Source organism: Sorex araneus, chromosome 6 (assembly GCF_027595985.1).
Source record: "Sorex araneus isolate mSorAra2 chromosome 6, mSorAra2.pri, whole genome shotgun sequence".
In the NCBI taxonomy this organism is placed as follows: Eukaryota; Metazoa; Chordata; class Mammalia; order Eulipotyphla; family Soricidae; genus Sorex; species Sorex araneus.
Window position 1 is genome coordinate 160,727,407 of NC_073307.1, and position 21,447 is coordinate 160,748,853.

General features: G+C 45.7%; 1 protein-coding gene across 1 annotated transcript in view; it reads left to right on the forward strand.

Annotated features, from left to right (window-relative positions):
* The window catches only part of ASRGL1 (asparaginase and isoaspartyl peptidase 1), a 28,924-nt gene that overhangs the window by 579 nt on the left and 6,898 nt on the right, over positions 1 to 21,447 (forward strand). The window contains exons 2-4 of the mRNA XM_055143818.1: positions 7 to 112; positions 14,026 to 14,168; positions 16,138 to 16,289. Of these exons, the coding sequence (XP_054999793.1) occupies positions 7 to 112; positions 14,026 to 14,168; positions 16,138 to 16,289 (401 nt within the window). The remainder of the gene's footprint in view (positions 1 to 6; positions 113 to 14,025; positions 14,169 to 16,137; positions 16,290 to 21,447) is intronic.

Sequence of the window (21,447 nt, forward strand, 5' to 3'; positions counted from 1 at the left end):
TGGTAGAGAGCCGCCACCACGGGCTACTGCATCCTCAAGAACGGCGGGAGCGCCGTGGACGCCGTGGAAGGGGCCGTGGTGGTCCTGGAGAACGACCCCGAGTTCAACGCAGGTGAATGCGCCGTGCGGCAGCCAGGGAATGAGTCGGACCCTGCCCGTGCCCCCCACCCAACATAAATAGGGGCTGGAGCGATAGCACAGTAGCGGGGAGTGCCTTGCACGAGGCAGACCGGGTTCGATCCCCAGCATCCCATATGGTCCCCCGAGCACCACCAGGAGTCATTCCTGAGTGCAGAGCCAGGAGTAACCCCTGAGCATCGCCGGGTGTGAGCCAAAAAAGCATAAATCTAAGCCACCAACGAGATGACTTAACAGATGGGCAGTGTGCTTTGCACGAGAGCAACCTGGGGTTCGATCCCCAGCGCTCCAGGGTCCCCTGGACACTGCAGGGAGTGACCCCCAGAGTACTGATTTAGGAGTAGCCCGTGAGTGTTGCGGAGTGTGGCCTTAAAAGAGAAAAGATAATGGGGCTGGAGCGATAGCACAGTGGGTAGGGCGTTTGCCTTGCATGCAGCTGACCCGGGTTCGATTCCCAGCATCCCATATGGTCTCCTGGACACCGCCAGGAGTAATTCCTGAGTGCAGAGCCAGGAGTGACCCCTGTGCATTGCCGGGTGTGACCCAAAAAGCAAAAAAAAATAAAAGAGAAAAGATAAGATTTGGGGGGGAGGGTCTGAGAGATAGCCGGAGGGTATCTTTGCACAGCCGTGCCCCAGGTTGACCCCTCGGTACTTAATGGCTCCAGATGCTCTGAGCCAAGAAGAGCCCCCAAGCATGGACAGGTGGAGATATATATGTTTTATATATATATATATATATATATAATATTTGTCCAACCTGGCCCAAATTTCATATGTATGGGCCATATATATGAAATACATATGAAATATTTTAAATATATATATGAGATTTGGAGCAGAGAGATAGAACAGGGGTTAAGGTGCTTGTCTTGCCTCGCCTGTGAGCATGTCAGCGCAAAACAGGTCAAAACAAGGCCAAGGAGTGACCTTTGAGCACAGAGCCAGGAATAACTCCTGAGCACCCTTGATTTTGCATGACTTTCTGTTCCCCCCCAAAAAAGAAAAAAGTTTTTGAAGAGATTTATTGCATCTTTCCATTTTCCCTTATTGTCCAAGATGCTGTAAGAATTCTTAAATCCATCCCTTTGCCCTCTTTAACCTGCTTTTGAGGATTCATTTACCAAGAAGGTTTGTTTGGGTTTTTTTTTTTTTAATTCTATCTAATTTGGGTTTTGTTTTTGTTTCGCTGGTGAATGTGGAATGAAGTCACATGCCATAAACTAGACCTATTGTCGGTTTTGAAAAATGTCTACACATCTGTGTGACCAAACTGCAACCAAGATTTCAGGCATTCCTATCACTGCTAAAGATTTCTCCTTGATTTCTCCTGGAACGTTCCCCCTGCCCTGCGGGTAACCAAGCTCCATTGATCTGGGGCTACACAAACTCCGCATGGCTTTGCATTTTCCAGGCTTTCACACAGAGAGGTGGCGAATTCTTCTGTGTTGGGTTTCTTTTTTCCAGTGTCTGTTGTGTGCCAGGCAGCAGGCTAAGAAATTTGCAGCGGACTCCTTTCAGCTCTATTCCTGGGAGTTAGGTATAATTATGCTGGTTTCTTGGTAGACTAGAAAGTGATTTGCTGGAAGACCTTCGTTTTCTCTACGCTGACTCAGCTGTAAATTCTTCTTGGAACTCCCATTGTCAGGGAGACGTTTTGTTTGTTTGTTTCAGGAACTCTTCAAGACTGATGCATCACGGACTGTTGTTGCCTCTTATTTGTACTGTCACCTTGTCTCCCTTCTACACTCTTTGATTCTTGGGCAGTAGGTCAGCCTAGTCATACCATGAGGTGTAAGCTGCTGCCTTTTTATGGTCCATTGGTTATCGAATTTTCTAGAAGCGAACCAACTTTTACCAGCAGGGGGAGCAGCTGCTGTTTGAACAGGGGTCTCATTAAACTATGTGCCCGTTTGTGGCCAGGGCCCTATTCACTAACAACTCCCTGCAATTCACATCGGACCTTTTTTTTTTTATTTTTTTAGGAGAAGTTTCCCTGGTCCCCCACAACCTACACCCACAGGAACTTTGTCATTTGGATTAGTGGAGTGCACCTTCTAATATGCCTGATGCCCTGGGGCGGGGCCAGGGGAGGCAGGGGGCTGGAGCAGTAGTATAGGGAATTGCCCTCTGCCAACCTGGGTTCGATCTCCTGCACCGCAGATGGTCCCCTGAGCCCTAAGCATCACCAAGAAACAAAGCAAAACTAATATGCCTGGTGTCTACTGTCCATCACGTGGAAGGGAGGAGAGAGAGAGAGCTGAAACGGAAGTCAAAACTTTGGGAGAGAAAAGGTGGGACTTGACATACTATTATTCCATCCACCTTTTCCTGTTTTCCAGTTGCCTTCCCCACCTGAGGTCAGTATAAGCAAAACAGTGTCCCCAGTAGCCATTCTGTTCTAATCCCTTAGAATAACTATTTGAGATCTTATTTTAAAAAAAAAACTCATCCTGGGGCCAAGGAGACAGGCACAGCTGGCCTGGGGCTGATCCCAACACCATATCAGTCACCCAAGTGTCCCCGGGAGTGATCCCTGAACACAGAGCCAGGAGTCCTGAGCAGAGCCAGATGGGGTGACCCCAAAACCTAAAAGGAAAAAATACTTAAAATTGACTCCAGGGAGTTACTGAAGAAGAGTCAGTACTCGGCCATTCTGGCCGCTGAGCCTCAGTGTCAGAACAATGCCTGTGTCTACACTTATTTCACATCACACTATTGGTTTCACTTTACATTAAAGGTTTGGTTCACATTTTATCCCTTTACCAGCTCATGACAATGTTTAGTTTGAAGCCATTACCAGGATAACCAATTGTTGTAAATATTTGCATGCAAGTTTCTGTGTGAACAGTTTTTCTTTTAAGGTAAATCCTTAGTTGTTGGGGGGGGGGGGTTGTTGGTCATGTGACAAGTGTCTGTTTAGCAAGTTTCTTAAGTCGTTTATTCAATCTAACACTATTGAAAAATAGAACTTTAAGAATTGAATACTAGTCCTTAAAAATCTGACTTAGGATGCTCCCCTTACCTGTGGCCTAACTGGGTTCAATCCCCGGCACCTCATATGGTCCCTCAGGCACCTCCAGGAGTGATTCCTGAGTGCAGAGCCAGGAGTCAGCCCTGAGCATCGCCAGGTATGGCCTAAAAACCAATAAATAAGTATGTGTATAAATAAAATCTGACTCCAATAGACAACCAAGTAACAATCCAGCGTTTACACAGCATTTTATCCTAAGGTTTATTCTAAGGCTCAGTGAGTCTTCAGAGAGAGACACCAGGAAGCTTACTCAGGCGCTGTTCTCTCTTCTAATGTAATATCTAATAGGAAATGTCTGTGGCAGAGTCTGGGAATTGTTGTCTATTTGTTTTGAAGATTCCTAGGAGATTGTAAAATGTAACCAGTTTTGAAATCCACTTGCCTAATGCCATACAATATTTGTAGGTTTTTCTGTAGAGTAAAATTCTCTAGTTTTAGTGCATAGTCTGATGAATGTGACAAATACTAGTGATCTTGTAGCCACTACCGTAATCAAAATGTAAAACTATTCTAATCCTCAAGAATGTTCCTATACCCCTTTGGGTCCACACATTTATTCCTGTCTCCTGCAACAAATCATGTCCTTTTGGTTTTGTTTTCCAGAGAATGGAGCTGGAAACAGGCAAAATGTAACCTTAATGGATCGGAGAGATAATTTGGGGGATAAGGCGCTTACCTTGTATACCAACGGCCCTGGTTTGATCCCTTGAACCACATATGGTCCCCCAACCACTCTAGGGGTGATCCCTAAAGTAAGCCCCTGAGTACCACCAAGTGTGGTCCAGAAACATAGATTCTAGATTATTTTTTTTTAATTTTTATATATTTTATTTTCATAAAGTAGTTCACAATAGTTCATTGCAGAAAATATTAAAACACCAATCCCACCACCGAGCACCTTCCCACCACATAAGAAGGAAGTGTGTGAAGGTTGTTGTATTTCATTCTGGAGCCATTTAAGCCCATATACAAGAGAATACAAGCAAGTATGTTAAAACCAAACAAATGTATGCTACTTTTGGTACCTAAGTGGGCTAGAGTATAAGAGGTTGCGTGACCGCATTTGTGGCTGCATGCTCCAGGAAATTCTGTGTCACTCTCTTCCAGGAGCTTTAGTTTATGGTCACTGGATCTTGGCCGCTGATGAGATTACATGGTACCGGGGGCAGTTTGTGGGTGTGACTGCTGAGCTACTGGAAAACTGAGGAGCTGGGTGTGGGGAGGAGGCCCAGTCCTGATCTGAGCGGGCTTGGAGCTCTCAGTCACGGGTCCCACATACCTGGATTTTTCTGCCGGTTCCCACTTGGGTGAGGCTCATCCGAGCGTGTGGAGTGGTTGGGTTCTGGAGGTTTTCAGCTGCCAGGGTTCTTCTTGGGGCAGGGAGGGAAACTCAACCCACCCCCGGTGAAGACAGCCTGGCACAGGATCAGGACATTCTGCAGATTTTAGCAAAATGCACTGGCCTTGTTCACACACGTCCCTCTTTTTATTGTTGAGTTGTATTCAACTCAACATTGTATGTATCAGTAACATTTTATCTTCCTTTGCCAGCTAGTGACAGTGTTTAGTTTGAGGCCATTACAATGATAACCAGCTGCTGTAAAAATCCGCATACAAGTTTCTGTGTGAACAGTTTTTCTTTCAGGGTAAATACTTAGCTGCGGGGTTGCTGGTCATGTGACAAGTGTCTGTTTAGCTTTATTCAAAGCTGCCAAACTGTTTCCAAAGCAACTCTTTATTTTCCACTCTTACAAACCATGTGTGAAGATTCTGGGTACTATTCATCTCTACCAGCAGCTGGTAGTGTCAGTTTTGGGTTTTTTTTTTTCCTTTCTCTTTTTTCTTTTCTTTTTGGCAAAAAAAAAAATTTTGAGACTTATTTAGATATGAGGGGAAAGAAAGATAGAGTGGAAGTACATGTTCAAGAAAGAAGTTGGCCTCACCAGAGTGGGAAAAGCTAGTTAAACTGAGATAACAAGTGAGGTACATGCTCAGGGAAGAACATGGGCTTGAAGAGAAAGCAGTTGTCAGTATTGTTTTTTCTAACTTGATTTAAACACGGTGGTTTACAAAATTGTTCGTAATACAGTTGTTCCAGGCATTCAGGATTCCAACACCAATCCCACTGCCAGTGTGACCTTCCCCCCACCATATCCCCAGCTTCCCACCCCCACCCTCCCCCAGGCCTGCCCCCTTAGCAGACACAAAATATTTTCTGTTGCTTGTTACACAAAATGGCGAATGGTATTACTAAAACATAGTTCAATAAATGAAAGTTTGCAAAAATTTTTTATCTCACACGATGGGTTTATTAAAGTCATTGAGGATTTACTGGGCTGTGTGTTGCTAGTTAAGCCTTCTGTGTAAGCGTTTTTGTTTCGTTAGGCTTCTGTGCTCCTTTCCCATCTGATTTGCTGTTTTCCTCTGGGACTGTCTATTCTGTGGAGTTTGGCGGATCTGTAGAACTGGGATGATGCATGACACACCCAGCCCCAGGGGCCCCAGATTTTCAGTCCAGAAACCAGTGTACCTGGGAGTTTTATTGGCTTGGCGTCTCTGCAGAGATTAGTCATGAAGTTGGATTGTTTATATGCCAGAGGCTGTGGGGTCTAGGTGTGACTCTGGGGGCTTTGGCAGGGCAGGGGTTTGGCCCACCATCCCCCGAAGGCACCCCAGTTTTCAGCTCAGAGACTCGTGCACCAGCTCATTTCATCCATCAGCTTGGTGTCTCTACCGCGATTCGTATTTTTTTAATATAAACCATTAGATGAGGTGTGTGGTAAAATCTCATTTGTAGGTCTTTCACGGCAAATGGAGCTTAACATCTTTCAGTCTTATTTTTTGTCAGTTTCTCTACTGGATTTGTTTTTCTTCTAGTTTTCAGAGTTCTCTATGCCATCTCCATCTAGTTCCTTATCAGAAACGTGTTTTGCAGACATTTTCTCCACATCTGGCTTGTGTTTCTCTTAACAGTATCTATCAAAAAACCAAGTTTTTTACTTTGCAAAAGTCAAATTTAGGGCTGGAGTAATAGCATAGCGGGTAGGGCGTTTGCCTTGCACAAATTGGACCCGGGTTCGATTCCCAGCATCCCATATGGCCCCCCAAGCACCGTCAGGAGTAATTCTTGAGTGCATGAACCAGGAGTAACCTCTGTGCATCACTGGGCGTGACCCAAAAAGCTAAATAAATAAATAAATAAATAATAAAAACATTGAAAAAAAACAAGTCAAATTTATCAATTTTTCTACTGAGTCATGCTTTTAGCATCATTTTTCTTAAGAAATGTTTGCCAAAAAAGAAATTTTTTTTTTGAAACAGAATATACTTTGCCTGTGAGAGGCCTGGCTTCAATCCCTGATACTACATAGTCTGCAAACACTATCAGTGCCTGGCACCATTTTGGCACCAATGGTGGAAAAAAAAAGGAAAGTATGCCTAACCCAGGGTCACAGAATTTTTCTCTGGTGTTGTCTAAAAGTTTCTAGTTTTCTTGGCTCTGCACTTAGGAATGAGTCCTGGCAGTGCTCGGACCATATGGAATATCAGGAATCCAATCTGGGTCAGCCATATGCAAGGCAAGTGCCCTACACCACTGTACAGTTGTTCTGGCCCCCTACAATACATTTTAATAAGTTCTTTTTACATGTGGCGAGAGACGTGTGCAGGCTCCATTTTGCATACTTGTTCAAGCCTTTGTTATCACAGAGGTCATCTTCCCTCCTTTGGATTGTCCTTCCACCTTTGTCAAAAATAACTGACTCTCGGGCTAGAGCGATGGGACAAAGGATAGGTCATTTGCCTTGCACATGGCGGGCCGACATCCATATGGTCCCCTGAGCCTTCCAGGAGTGGCCCCTGAGCACAGAGCCATGAATAAATCCTGAGCACTGCTGAGTATGGCCCCCAGACAAAAAGAGAAAAAATAACTGACTCTATCATGCTAAGCATACATATCCCATAAAGATATTGCTAGATTTTTACCTATTTCCATATTTTCATGCTGTTGTAGATGCTATTTTTTAAATGTTTGATTGTCATTATTTAGTGCTAGTATGTTCTAAACAATCATGCTAGAACAGATTATTCACTATCTGTTGTCTCTGGTGAGGTACCTTTGATACAGGTTGTTTTCCTTTCTTCTTTCTTTCTTTCTTTCTTTCTTTCTTTCTTTCTTTCTTTCTTTCTCTCTTTCTTCCTTCCTTTCTTTTTCTCTCTCTTTTTTTCTTAAAGAGCCATGATTTACAAAGATACTGATAGCTGCGTTTTAGGCCTACAATAACTCTACACCAATCCCTCCACCAATGTTAACTTCCTTCCACCAGTGTTCCCAGATCCCCTCCGCATCCCAGCCCTCACTCCACTCAACTTGACAGGCACATTGCAAAGTTTCTGTGGTTGCCACTTAGATCTCCTGTTTTCAGGTTCTATTGAATCTGTGACGCAGGTTGTTTTCTTATGGTTGAGTTTTAGAAGTCCTTGTTATGTTTTGGATAACGGTCCACTACTGGTATGATTTTTACAAATACTTTTCTCCCAGTCTGTGGGATTATCTTTTCATTCTCTTTAAATGTCTTTCATAGGGTCCAGGGTGATAATACCGTGGGTAGAGCACTTGCTGTGCCTGCGGCCGACCCGGGTTCAATCCCTGGTGTCCCATATGGTCCCTGAGAACCTCCAGGAGTGATCCCTGAGTGCAGAGCCAAGAGTAAGGCCTGAGCACCACCAGGTATGACCCAAAAACCAAACAAAGAAATTTTTGAAGTAAAATAGAATGGTAAAATGTCTTTCATAGGCAGCTTTTTTGTTTGTTCAATGAAATTCAGTTTCACAATATTTTTTTTCTTGCTTGCTTTATGCCTTTAGTACTGTATCTCAGAAGCCGAACCCAAGGTTATCCACATTTTCTCCACATTTATCTTCTAAGAGACTATATTTCACACGTAGGTCTGAGATCTGTTTTGAGTTCCTTTTAGCAAAGGGTATAAAGTGTGCATCTAGAGTCATTTTCTTAATCAGTTTCCTGTGCTAATGACACAGGGCCAGTGGGGGAGTAGGAAGGGTGGGGGTGGTAGGGAAGGTTAGAACAGAAAGACCCCAAAGAAAGGAATTATTAGCAGTATGTGAAGATGAACTGTCCCAAGGATGGGCCCAGGACAGGCCTAGATGACCAGAAGGTGACCGTCCAAGCTTCCTGCCCACTGTGTCAGAGCCTGCCTGCTTTAAACCCCAGGACAAGTGCCCACTTGTCCCCTCAGTTAAAAAAGATATCAAAGGGGCTGGAGTGATAGCACAGCGGGTAGGGCATTTGCCTTGCACACGGCCAACCTGGGTTCGATTCCCAGCATCCCATATGGTCCCCCAGCACCACCAGGAGTAATTCCTGAGTGCAGAGCCAGAAGTAACCCCTGTGCATCGTTGGGTGTGACCCGAAAAGCAAAAAATAAAAAAAAATGTTTAAACTTTTTTAAACATTTTTTTAAAAATATCAAAGGGAACGTGTTTCCTCCTTTCTCTGGACCCCTTATGAGACACCTCCCCTGCTCCACAAACCTTCCTGCCCTTTTTCTCTTCTAGCCGTTTAAACAAAATCCCTTCTATGGAGCCAGGAGATGGGATGGCGGTTACCTTACGCTTAGCAGGCACCGGACCCCGGTTTGATTCCCGGGACCATGCAGGGGTGTGGCCCTAGAGGCCCCCCAGCACTGCTGTATGTGAAGCAGCATCACATCCTCAGGCTCTTATGCTGAACCAACAGCCCCAGTTGGTCAACACTTGCCAGTGAGGGGCCCGACACAAGCAAGCGAACAAACACAACCTCTTCTGAGTTCAGCCGTTCTGTGTTGTCTCCTGCTTCCGGTTTTGGCTACTCCAAGACAGCTTAAGCTCCCTGGAGCACAATTAGCTTAAATTCCTTTTGCTCCTTTATGTCACCTCTCTTTTTAAAAAAAAAAAATTATTTTATAAGATAGTTCATAATATTTGATTACATTTAATATTCAAAACACCAATCCCACTACCATTATACACCTTCTCACCACCATATTTTGAATATTTCCATCCCAAACCCCAATCCCCATCCTAAAGTAGAACCAAAATAATATATTTTGTATTTTTTGTTATGAAAAACTGCTGAAAATGCTACATAAAAGTATCCTTAGAGAAAAGAGTGTGAAGATTGTACTATTTCAATAGGGGCCATTAAGATATTCTATAAGAGATCACTAATATGTTGTTAAAGGTTGAGCCTTGTGTGCTTTTATATATATATCAATGTATCACTGTATCACTGTCATCCTGTTGCTCATCGATTTGCTCGAGTGAGCACCAGTAACATCTCCATTCATCCCTGTCGCATTCAGGGTCAGGGGAATGAGGCCCATTATTGTTATTGTTTTTGGCATATCAAATACGCCACGGGTAGCTTGTCAAGCTCTGTTGTGTGAGTTTCTGCATCACTCTCTTCCTTTGTCTTATTGTCTCTGTTTTGTTTTCTTTTGTTTTGTAGTCTATTTTATAGTCTCTGGATCTTGGCCATTGATGAGATTATATGGCACCAAGGGCAGTTTGTAGGTATGACTGCCAAGCTACTGGAAAACTGGGGATCTGGGTGGAGGAGGCCCAGTCCCAATCCGAGCAGGCTTGGAGATCTCAGCCACAGGTCCCACATGCCTGGGTTCCTCTGCCGGTCCTTCATGCATGAGGCTCGTCCAAGCATGTGGAGAGTGCCCTTGAGCATGGCTGTGGCTGCGTTCTGGAGGTTTTCGGTTCTGGGGTTCTGCTCAGGATAGGGAGGGAAACAACCCACCCCCCCAAGGGGGCCCTGGTGAAGACAGCCTGGTGTGGGGGCAGGAGATTCTGCCTTTACATATATAGATATAGATATAGATATATTTACCCCTAAGATTGCTTGAAGCTCATCAAATGTAGTTATTATTGCCTTTCTTCAAAGCATCTCCACCCAGTTACCCAGTTCTATAGTGGTGGGTTTTTCCATCCCACCACGCAAGGCCTGGACATCCAGTGTCCAACTTGATTCTGACCCTAATCAGAGATTCCGCTTCTCCCATCCAGACTGTCCCCTGTGCTTCTGCTCCCGCCCGGCCTGTCAGAGCATCCTGCCCTCTCCTCCTTGCGGTCTGTTAGCTTGCTCATGTGATTCACAGAACTAAAAAAAACCAAAGAACTGATTAGATTGCCAATTTACTTAGAAAGGCTTTTAAAGGGTAGCAGCCAGCAGTCAGATGAGGAGAGAAGTGGGGTGAGATCCGGAACAAAGATATTTCTTCCCCCCGGGTTCCAGGACCCTGAACAGTGGGTAGCATATGGTTCACCACCAGAAAGAGCTCCACCCCGCGCGCCCCCCCCCCCATCCTCTGGAAGTTTCCATTACTTTGAGCACAGTTGAGTTAACCTCCAGTGCCTCTCTCGTCCCCCCAAATCAGGTGGGACTGAAAGTTCTAATCCAGCTTGGTTCCCAAAAAAACCAGCACCCCCCCCCTCTGCCACCATCTTTAGAGAATTTCCAAAAATCTCCTTATTAACTAACTGAGTTGAAGTTGAAAGGATTTGTCAGGAATAACAAACCATCGGTTTTGCCTCAATGGCTCTGAAGCTGTTCCTGGGGCTGAGGTCAGAATACCGAGTCGTAAAACAAAGCTGCTGCATTGCTCTTGCTGCTTCAGAAACGCCAAGAAGTCTCTTAGCTGTGAGTACAAGACCAAAATGAAAATCTCCAGATCAGAGCCCTTTCGCCTAAGATCAGTTGACTAATTTGTATGTAGGTTCTCTGATCTGTCCTGTTGATCTAGTTTTGTTTGATTGATTGATCGATTTTTTTTTGCTTTTTGGATCACACCCAGTGTGATCCAAAAACCAAACCCAGTTTGGATCAAACCCTGTGGATCACACCCAGTGATGCACAGGGTTTAACTCCTGACCTTGCACTCAGGAATTACTCCTGGCGGTGCCCAGGGGACCATAGGGGATGCCAGGGATCAAACCCGGGTCAGCCACGTGCAAGGCAAATGCCCTCCCCACTGTGCTATGGCTCCAGTCCCCATCCTGTTGATCTGGATCATGTAACTCTGCTCTTATCTGTGGTACAGAGAAGCAAAAATGGGATAGACGGTATCAAAGGATACTGAAGCTCTTGGCCCTGGGTTATGGCACCATACCACCAGCTGAGAATCAGCTTGTGGTGGCTCCCAGAACCTGATCAAGCAGTGATGGGGTGGCCAAAACAAGTCGACAAGATATGTTCAGTATTTCCCTATGTAGAAATGCTTGCTCGCTTCCTCGGGTTATTTAGCAGTACAACACTTGATTGCCCAATATCTGTGGGTTTTCAAAAAGTATCTTACTGATTTTTTAATTATTACCATGAGAGGCTATACTGTGTGCGATTTCCACTCTTTTCATCTGTGCGAGATTCGGTTCTGTCCCAGGATGTGGTCTTTCTTAGTAAATATCCCATTTGTACTTAAAAAGAGAGTCTTCTCTGCTATTATAAGATGGGAAAGTTTTATAAATCTCTGAGTTGGTCGATGATGTTTAGATCTTTTGCATCTTAAATTGCTGTTTCTACTGTTTATGGTAATTGTGGATTCGTCTATACTTTGAGTTCTGTCCGTTCTCCTGTTTTGTTTTTGTTGAGTGTCATGATTTACAGCAGTTTGAAATTATTGCTTTATACAAGCACGGCCACAACACCAATCCCCTCCCCCAGTTTGAAGCCCCCTCCATGGACACTTCCCCACCTCCCCTCCCCTGCCCACCCACTGCCTCCACCAGCCTCCACATTCCCAGATCTGTTCATCACATCTGAGGATTCATTTCCATCAGGGATTGTTTAATTCATCTCTTTATCCCCTTATATAAAGGAATATGTGCGAGACATCTGGCATTTTTCTTTTTTTCTTTTCTTCATGGTTTGGTTTTTATTTTGTTTATTGGGAGAAGGCATACCCTCAATGCTCAGGGGTTACTTCTGCCTCTGCATTCACAAATTACTCCTGGAAGTGCTCGGGGGACCATATGGAATACCAGGATCGAACCCAGGTCGGCCACATGCAAGGCAAGCACCCTACTCACTATACTATCGCTCCAGTCCCACTTCTTTCTTCCTGATTCACTTGACTTAGCGTGACTTCCTCCAGTTCACTAATATTTTCTGCTTCGTTGTCTAATCCTGGTGATTAATTCCATATAAATGTCTTTTTTTCCCACAATAACAAAGTTGTTCATACGATGTTCCATCACCCAACTCTTCCCCAGTGTAATTTCCCACCATCAATGTCCCCTGTTTCCCTCCCACCACAAGCCCCCTAAGCCTAAGTGTTTTTTGTATTTCAGGATTATTTTTTATCCCTAAGTTCCTTTTAAGTCCTTGTCTATATTTTTCCAAATTCCAGGAGATACAGGATGTAATTACAACATTTGCTTTAACACTCTCATCTACAAATCCTGTCATTTAATTTCTAGATTTATTTTCATTTACTTCTTTTTCTCCTCATTAAGAGCCATATTTTCCTGTTTCTTTGGGTGCCTACTAGTTTGTTGTTGTTGTTGTTTTAAATAAGGGCCATCTAAGAAAGCAGAACTTGGTACAGGGAACGTTCTAGAAACAATGAATCCCACAGTGATGACTTGGTTCTCAAGCCCAGTGATGCTTGGAGCCATCCAAGGTCAAGGATCAAACTCAGGGGCTCAAGTATGTCAAAGAAAAGCTCTCACACTTGAGCTCTCTCCATGCCCATCATCATGTCTTATTAGATATCAGATATCCTCATTTCCCATTGGTAGATGCTGGACAAATAGAGGGCCCTTCAAATATTCTTGCATTCCTTTACCATCTTACATAATGTGCAAACAGAGGCACAAAGAAATGAGAGTAGTAACACAGAGAGGCAGAGATTTGGAGAAAGATAAAGCAAACAGCACGTGCAAAGCCCTGGGCCATGAGCACTCATGGTACTTAGGATTAGGAGAGCCTAAAACTTCCATCAGTGTGTCAAGAACATGAAGCTGGGAGAGTAAGTCCCATGTCAGGTCAGAAAAGACTTTGAAAGCAATAAAATTTTTTTTAATTTTTGGGGAAAAGTTATTTATTGATTGATTTATTGCTTTTGGGGTCACACCCGGCGATGCACAGGGGTTACTCCTGGCTCTGCACTCAGGAATTACTCCTGGCGGTGCTCGAGGGACAGTATGGGATGCTGGGGATCGAACCCGGGTTGGCCACATACAAGCAAACGCCCTACCCTCTGTGCTATTGCTCCAGCCCCCTGAAAAATAAACTTTTAAGGGGCCAGAGAGATAGTGCAGGAAGCTATCTCTTCTAAGGCACTTCCCTTGCATGTGGCCATTCCGGTTTGGTTCCCAGAACCACATGATCCCCAGAGCACCATCAGGGAGTCACTGCTCACTGCTGAGTACAGAGCCAAAGATAGACCCTGGGCACTGCTGGATGTGGCCCCAAATTTTCGTCCCCACAACCCTCCTCCCTCAAAAAAAATTTATATATATATGTAGATATATATATATAATTACATATATAATAGGTATGGGGTACCCAACCAATTTGTATTCTTATTCTTTCAAAGGGGCTGGAGAGATACTATAGTTGATAGAGTACTTGCCTTATACCTGGCTGTGTACTGCATTTGGTCCCCCCCCCCTAAGCCTGCCAAGAATAATCCCTGAGCACAGAGCCAGGAGTAAGCCCTGAGCACAGCCAGGTGTGAAACACCCCCCACTCCCCCAAAAATATATATGTATTCTTATCATAGACTAGCAGATGAGAAAAGCGGTCATTTCTAAATGCTTGCTCCTAACCTTTGCTTCGGGCTGCAGGTTGTGGCTCTGTGTTGAACACAATTGGTGAGGTTGAAATGGATGCGAGCATCATGGACGGGAAAGACCTGTCGGCGGGAGCCGTGTCCGCCGTCCGCTGCATCGCAAACCCCATCAAACTGGCCCGGCTGGTGATGGAGAAGGTAAGAGTCACAGAAGCACACCTGTCCTGGAGAATTGTCACCGCCCTACCCTGGTGACAAAAAAAAAGAAAAAAATGGGGGGGGTCTGACTGCCAGGAATCATGCAACAGAATAGAAGTGTTATTTTTCTCAAATTGGGATTTTTTTACTCTCCTGATGGTCTAATATGACTTGCGAGGGACTGAGAGATAGTACAGGAGTTAAGACATTGACCTTGCATGTGACCAACTCCAGTATCCATCCCCAGCATCTCAGGAGTAGCCCTGAGCACGCACCCGACCTAGGTTCAATCCCTGGCATGTATATGGTCCCCTAAGTCCCAACCAGGAGTGATTCCTGAGCACAGAGATAGGGGTAATCCCTGAGCATCGCTGGGTATGGCCCCAAAGCAAAAACAAAACAGTTTCACTTTTTTAGGGCCAGAGAGATAGAATAGCAGGTAAGATTACTTGCTTTGCATATGACCAACCCAGATTTGTACCATAAATGGTCCCCTGAGCACTGTCAGGAATGAACCTGAGCACAGAGCCAGGAGTAATACCTGAGCACTGCAGAGGATGGCCAAAAACAACAACAGGGATCACCAAGTATAATGCTCTCAGAGGCCATGCAGGGGAAGGGTGATGCGGGCTGAATGTAGACTAGAGACTGAACACAGTGGCCACTCAACACCTTTATTGCAAACCACAACACCTAATTAGAGAGAGAAAACAAAAGGGAATACCCTGCCACAGTGGCAGGGTGGGGTGGGGGGGAGACGGGACTGGGGAGGGTGGGAGGGATGCTGGGTTTACTGGTGGTGGAGAATGGGCACTGGTGAAGGGATGGGTTCTCAAACTTTGTATGAGGGAAACATGAGCACAAAAATGAGTAAATCTGTAACTGTACCCTCAGGGTGATTCACTAATTAAAAATAAATAAAGAAAAAAAAAACAGGGGAAAAAAAAGGTTTTTGGTTTAAAATTTAAAAAAAAATCATGTTTGCGGCTGGAGATATAGAACATTCTGTGAATAGGGTGCTGCCTTGCACGCAGCCAATCCAGGTTTGATTCCTGGCACATCCTAAGGTTTCCTGAATGCCACCAAGGGTGATCCCTAAGCACAGAGCTAGGAGTGAGCCCTAGGTGTGGCACTGGGTGTGGCAAAAAAATATTTTTTTAAAAACATAGAATGACAGCACTCATTTGTGGGATGGAGCGATAGCACAGCAGGTAGGGCGTTTCCCTTGCACGCGGCCGATCCGGGTTCGATTCCTCAGTCCCTCTCAGAGAGCCCAGCAAGCTACCGAGAGTATCCCTCCTGCACGGCAGAGCCTGGCAAGCTAACCATAGCATATTCGAGATGCTGAAAACACTAACAACAAGTTACAACAAGTCTCACAATGGAGACGTTACTGGTGCCGGCTTGAGCAAATCAATGAGCAACAGGATGACAGTGATACCGTGATACAGTATGAAACTAATAAGCAGGGACAGAAAAATCAGGGGCAGGGAGAACTGGTCCATGGTTGGAAGCTTGCAACAGTACGTGGGGGGCAAAGGGCAATTAGGCCAGAGAAGGGACCACTATGACAATAATAGGTGGAAATGATAATGATCACTCTGGACAAGAACTGAGTGCTAAAAGGAGGCAAAGGGGTATACATGATAACCTTTCAGTGCCTGTATTGCTGTATTGCAAACTACAATGTTCAAAAAGAGAGAGAGAGAGAGGGGTGGGAAGAGAGGGGGAGGCCGGGAGAGAGAGAGAGAGAGAGAGAATCTGTCATACAAGCAGGCATGGGGGGGGCGGGAACTGGGGATGTTGGTGGTGGGAAATGTACACTGGTGAAGGGACCCTTGTTGGAACACTGTGTGGCTTAAACCCAATGATGAGCAGCTTTATAACGATATGTCACGGTGCTTCAGCTCAAAAATAGATAAATGAATCAAGAAAACCTAAGCTTGCCTCCTCTTTCCCCCGGCCGCAGACATCTCATTGCTTCCTGACTGACCATGGCGCAGCAAGATTTGCCGCCTCCATGGGGATCCCACTGGTTCCCAGAGAGGACCTGGTGACGGAGAGAAACTTAAGGCACCTGGAAAAAGAGAAAAAGGGTCAACATAAAACGGACTGCGAGAAGTAAGTCACCCGCGGCCCACCTTTCCAGAAGATTCGGGTTGTGTCCATTTCCTCAAATGAGCTAGCTATTTCTTGGTCGGTTCATTTCTGTGCGAAATGATCCACGCTATTTAAATCAGAGAAAACAGAGCCTTGAGTACTGCCAGGTGTGCTCCCCTCAAAAAAAAATAAAATTACAAAAATAATGCTCTGTATGATTCTTAAAGGTACCCTCCATTTTTGCTTCCAAGAATAAGTGTAGCTCACGCCTGAAGCTCACGGAGTTCCTTCTCCAGCGTGATTTAATAGAATGCTTTGTGTAAACATATGATCCAGATGCTTCTCAAGCGGTTTGTGACGTTAATCTAAACTGGGTCTGAGATCTGGTGTTCCTGGTGAGTCTACTTAAGCACTGTTGAATCAAACAGTCAATTACCCCTCTTACTGTATCACTGTATCACTGTTATCCAGTTGCTCATCGATTTGCTCGAGCGGGCACCAGTAACGTCTCCATTGTGAGACTTGTTGTTACTGTTTTTGGCATATCAAATACGCCACAAGTAGCTTGCCAGGCTCTGCCATGCGGGCAGGTGGGATACTCTCAGTATCTTGCCGGGCTCTCCAAGAGGGGCGGAGGAATCGAATCAAGGTCAGCAGCGTGCAAGACTAACACACTACCCGCTATGCTATCACTCCAACCTCTTACAGTCTGAATTAGTCTGGGTTCTGAGTTAAAGTTCTCTTGTTAAAGACTTTGAACCCCCAAATAAAAGTCCCTGAGCGAAAGCAAAATTTGAAAACTACAATTTGAACGTGGTCTAGGAGTTTAGAAGAAAATGGGATGGGATTGGTACTGTTTCTCCGGATACACACTAGACCTCACTCAGGGGGCTTTTTCAAACAGACGCACCCTGGATATCTCCTCTCAAGACTCTGGGAGGGCTGGAGTGATAATACAGCAGGGAGGGCACTTGCCTTGCATCCGACCAAGCAGGGTTCCATCCCCAGCATCCCACATGGTCACCGCGAGCCCCACCAGGAGTGACCTCTGAGCACTGCCAGATGTGGCCCAAAAACAAAAATTCAAAAGACTGATAGACAGGCCAGGCAGATGTAATGAGGGCTGACGGTGCCGATGTGTCCACAAACTTAAGAATCTGTTTTTGTGATACTGGCCACGGGTTGGTAGCCACTGAAAACCTTGCCGAGCGTGCTGTGTGGTCTGTAAGCTAGTGTCACAAGAATGGGGCCGGGGACACTTTGAAACGGCTCAGGGACAGCGTGAAACAGCCAGTTTCTTACAGACACGTGGACACCTCTTGTCACGCGGCGTGGCACGGCGGGTCCTGTGGCCCTCACCACCCTCCTGGCGGCCACTCAGCCCTCAGGGAAGTGCTTCTCCACTGCTCTCGCTTTGTGTGTCTTGGACGCAAAGGCCACCTAAGCCCAAAGGCTTGGGGCTTGGGCCACCGCCGACACGAGACGCGGAGACACTGCTACGGAACGCGGGAAAGATTGAACAGCAAAAGGCCTTCGGTAAGAGCTTGTCGAATTCTTCCATCAATGTGGTTTCCCAGTCGCTGCAAATGTCCATTTTTCTCTCCTGTCTGTGGGTTTGAATCTGTGGCTCCAGAATGAGGGCAAAAATCCAGGAGACTCACGTGTGAAGGCCGATTCCTCTCACTGAGACAGCCCCTCTCTAAGAAGAAGGTAAAATGCACACTCTAGTAAGCCCAGTACAGCCAAATGTCATTTCAACGTGCATCCAAAATAAGAAATGAGCAATTGGGGCCAGACAGAGCAGCCGTACAGCGGGGGAAAGGCACTTGCTTTGCACGTGGCCAGTGCCAGATTGATCCCCAGCATCCCGTGTTGCCCCACAAGCCCTGTAAGGAGCGATCCCTGGATACAGAACTAGGAGTAAACCCTGAGCTCTGCCAGATGTGTCCCAAAAAACAAAACGTGGGGGGGAAGGGGGGAGGGAAGAAGGAATGAGATATCTTTGTTCTTCCTTGATACGGAAATGCCCCTCCACTTACCACACGTCACGTGCCAACAACCAGTTCCCGTGCTTAGTGGCCACATGTACTGGTGCCCAGGAGATTGGACCATGTGGGTGTCCCTCCCGCCACCCACACCCCAGCAGCCTGCCTCTATGGCAGACACTTTATCTCTGTGTCCCGTCTCTGTCTATGTCTCTGTCTCTCTGTCTCTCACTGTCTCTCTCTCTCAAACCAACACTTTTTTAAGTTGACAAATGAATGGATACTAGCTGGAAGAATTGTGAATGGTTTTATTTTTATTAATATATTAAAAGATATATTGGGGCTGGAGCAATAGCACAGCAGGGAGGGCGTTTGCCTTGCACGCAGCCGACCCGGGTTCAATTCCCAGCATCCCATATGGTCCCTTGAGCACCGCCAGGAGTAATTCCTGAGTGCAGAGCCAGGAGTAACCCCTGTGCATTGCCAGGTGTGACCAAAAAAAGCAAAAAAATAAAAAGATATTAAAAGATATAAATGCTAGGTGCTAGGGCCGGAGCAATAGCACAGCGAGTAGGGCGTTTGCCTTGCACACGGCCAACTCGGGTTCGATCCCCGGCATCCCATATGGTTCCCCCAGCACTGCCAGGAGTAATTCCTGAGTGCAGAGCCAGGAGTAACCCCTGAGCATTGCTGGGTGTGAACCAAAAAGAAAAAATAAAAAGAATAGCATGTTCTTATGTTGTACACTTTAAAACATTATTAATTTTTTTTTACTCTCTAGATTATTGAAAAGGAGTGGAAGTCAAGAATTTCACAGAAACAAAAATAGTAAAGTGCCACTCACAAAAGAAAAAACTGGCAGGAAAGAAGGAAATCAGAAATCTTCAAAGAAGCAATCTGCTTGCATTTTTAAAGGCAAAACAAACATAAGCAGTCCTCTTCCAGAACAATCCACGTAGAGCTCACAAATAGGACAAGACACATTCTTTTCAGTGAAGATTTAACTTGTGAAAATTAGGGGCCAGGGGAATAGTGCAGGGGTGAAAGCATGTGCCCTGCATCCTGCCAACCCCACTTCAATCTCTCGTGTACAACTAAGGTCCCCTGACCACTCCTGGTACCAACTATGATCCCCCAAGCACTGCCAGGGGTCACTTCTGAGCAGAGCCAGGACTTGCCTCTGAGCACCATCGGGCATGGCCCAGCCCTCCCTCAAGTAAAAGAGGGAAGGGGCTGGAGAGATAGCACAGCGGGTAGGGCGTTTGCCTTGCATGCGGCTGACGCGGGTTCAATTCCCAGCATCCCATATGGTCCCGAGCACTGCCAGGAGTAATTCCTGAGTGCAGAGCCAGGAGGAACCCCTGGTGCAACGCCAGGTGTGACCCAAAAAGCAAAATAAAAAGAAAAAGAAAAGAAAAAAGAAAAGAAAAGAAAAGAAAAGAAAAGAAAAGAAAAGAAAAGAAAAGAAAAGAAAAGAAAAGAAAAGGAGGGAAAATGAGTAATATTACTTTCATCATGGGGCTGGAATGATAGCACCGCAAGTAGGGCATTTGCCTTGCATGCAGCCGACCTGGGTTCGATTCCTCCATCCCTCTCGGAGAGCCCGGCAAGCTACCGAGAGTACCCTGCCCACACAAAAGAGCCTGGCAAGCTACCTGTGGCGTATTCAATATGCCAAAAACAGTAACATCAAGTCTCACAATGGAGACGTTACTGGTCCCACTCGAGCAAATTGATGAACAACAGGACAATAGTGCTACAGTGCTACTGTGCTACTTTCATCATTATCAACAGTTCAGTTGAGTCCCCTGCAACTTCATGCTATTCGTTAAAGAACGAGCTCATTGCTAGTGAAGAAGAGTCGTACAAACAAGAATCACACACGCACTCGGGTAGTTTCTGGCTCTGGGAAGAGACTGGCTACACCGTCCACTGCGAAACCAGAAAGCAACAGCAAGATGAAGCCTCGAAGTAACATTCTTGTAAGAATGGAGCCTCTTTCCATTCAGTTCAACCAGAATGTTCCATGGTCAGGAGACATATTGATCAACTGACATCACACTTGTCACTGTAGCGATCCTATGAGGGAAAAGTCGGAATCAATGAACACTTCATTGGCTTTAGAGCTGCTTTTTTTTTTTTTTTGAGTAATATGTTTTGAGTTTGGGGAAAAAATTGGAAAAACTGCTCATTCTTAGGCTTTAATGAGAAAGGCTCCTGAAGGCCAGGCTTATGATAGTGAAGCTAACGTAACACGGTTAGTAAAGAGAAGGTGGGTAAGCAGCTTGGCCTGGAAACCTGATGTTGGGGCCAGAGCAATAGCACAGCGGGGAGGGCACTTGCCTTGCAAGCAACCAGCTCAGGTTCAATCCCCAGCATCCCATAGGGTCCCCCGAGCATAACCAGGAATATTTCCTGAAGGCAGAGCCGGAAGTGAGCCCTAAGCATCACTAGGTGTGACCCAAAAGGAAGAACCCCAATGTTTCTGTGTCCATTCACAGCTTGTTGGTAGAATCTGTTCCCAGGCAAGAACCCTTAAGACTCGGCCACCAGTGCAGTGCCCTGGGAACTGGCAGGAGACAAGATTTGCCCACAGATGGACCCGCCTGATGACATGCACGGCTGACCTAGCGACAGATCTCGGATTCATAGTAGGAAAGCTTTTAAAGTAAGGAAGTTGAATTCAGCTAGGAAAGCTCTGCCAAGATCCTGGAAAGAACAACTCATGGAATTAACTTTGAATCGGCGCTACTCCCTCCAGTAATTTTATATGAATTCATTGCTAGTGATCAGCGTGAGAGAGTTGTTGAAACTTACTTGGGCCCTTTGACTTTGCAAAGGATTGCTAATATGTTAAGTGTAGAGAAGCAGAACCAAAAATAAAAAAAGGTGAAATATGCAAGAAATATGGCATCGAAGCTGGGGCCAGACAGTCCAGTGGATAAGGCACTTACATCGCTCCCTGTGGCCCAGGTTCAGTCCCCAACACCATCTATTGTCCCTTGAGCACCCCCAGGAGGGAACCCTGGCACAGAGCTAGGAGTGAGCCCTGAGCACAGCTAAGTGTGGCCGAAAGATCTTAAAAAAGAAATACAGGGCCAGAGCGATAGCACAGCGGGTAGGGCGTTTGCTTTGCACGCGGCCGACCTGGGTTCGATCCCCGGCATCCCATATGGTCCCCCAAGCACTGCCAG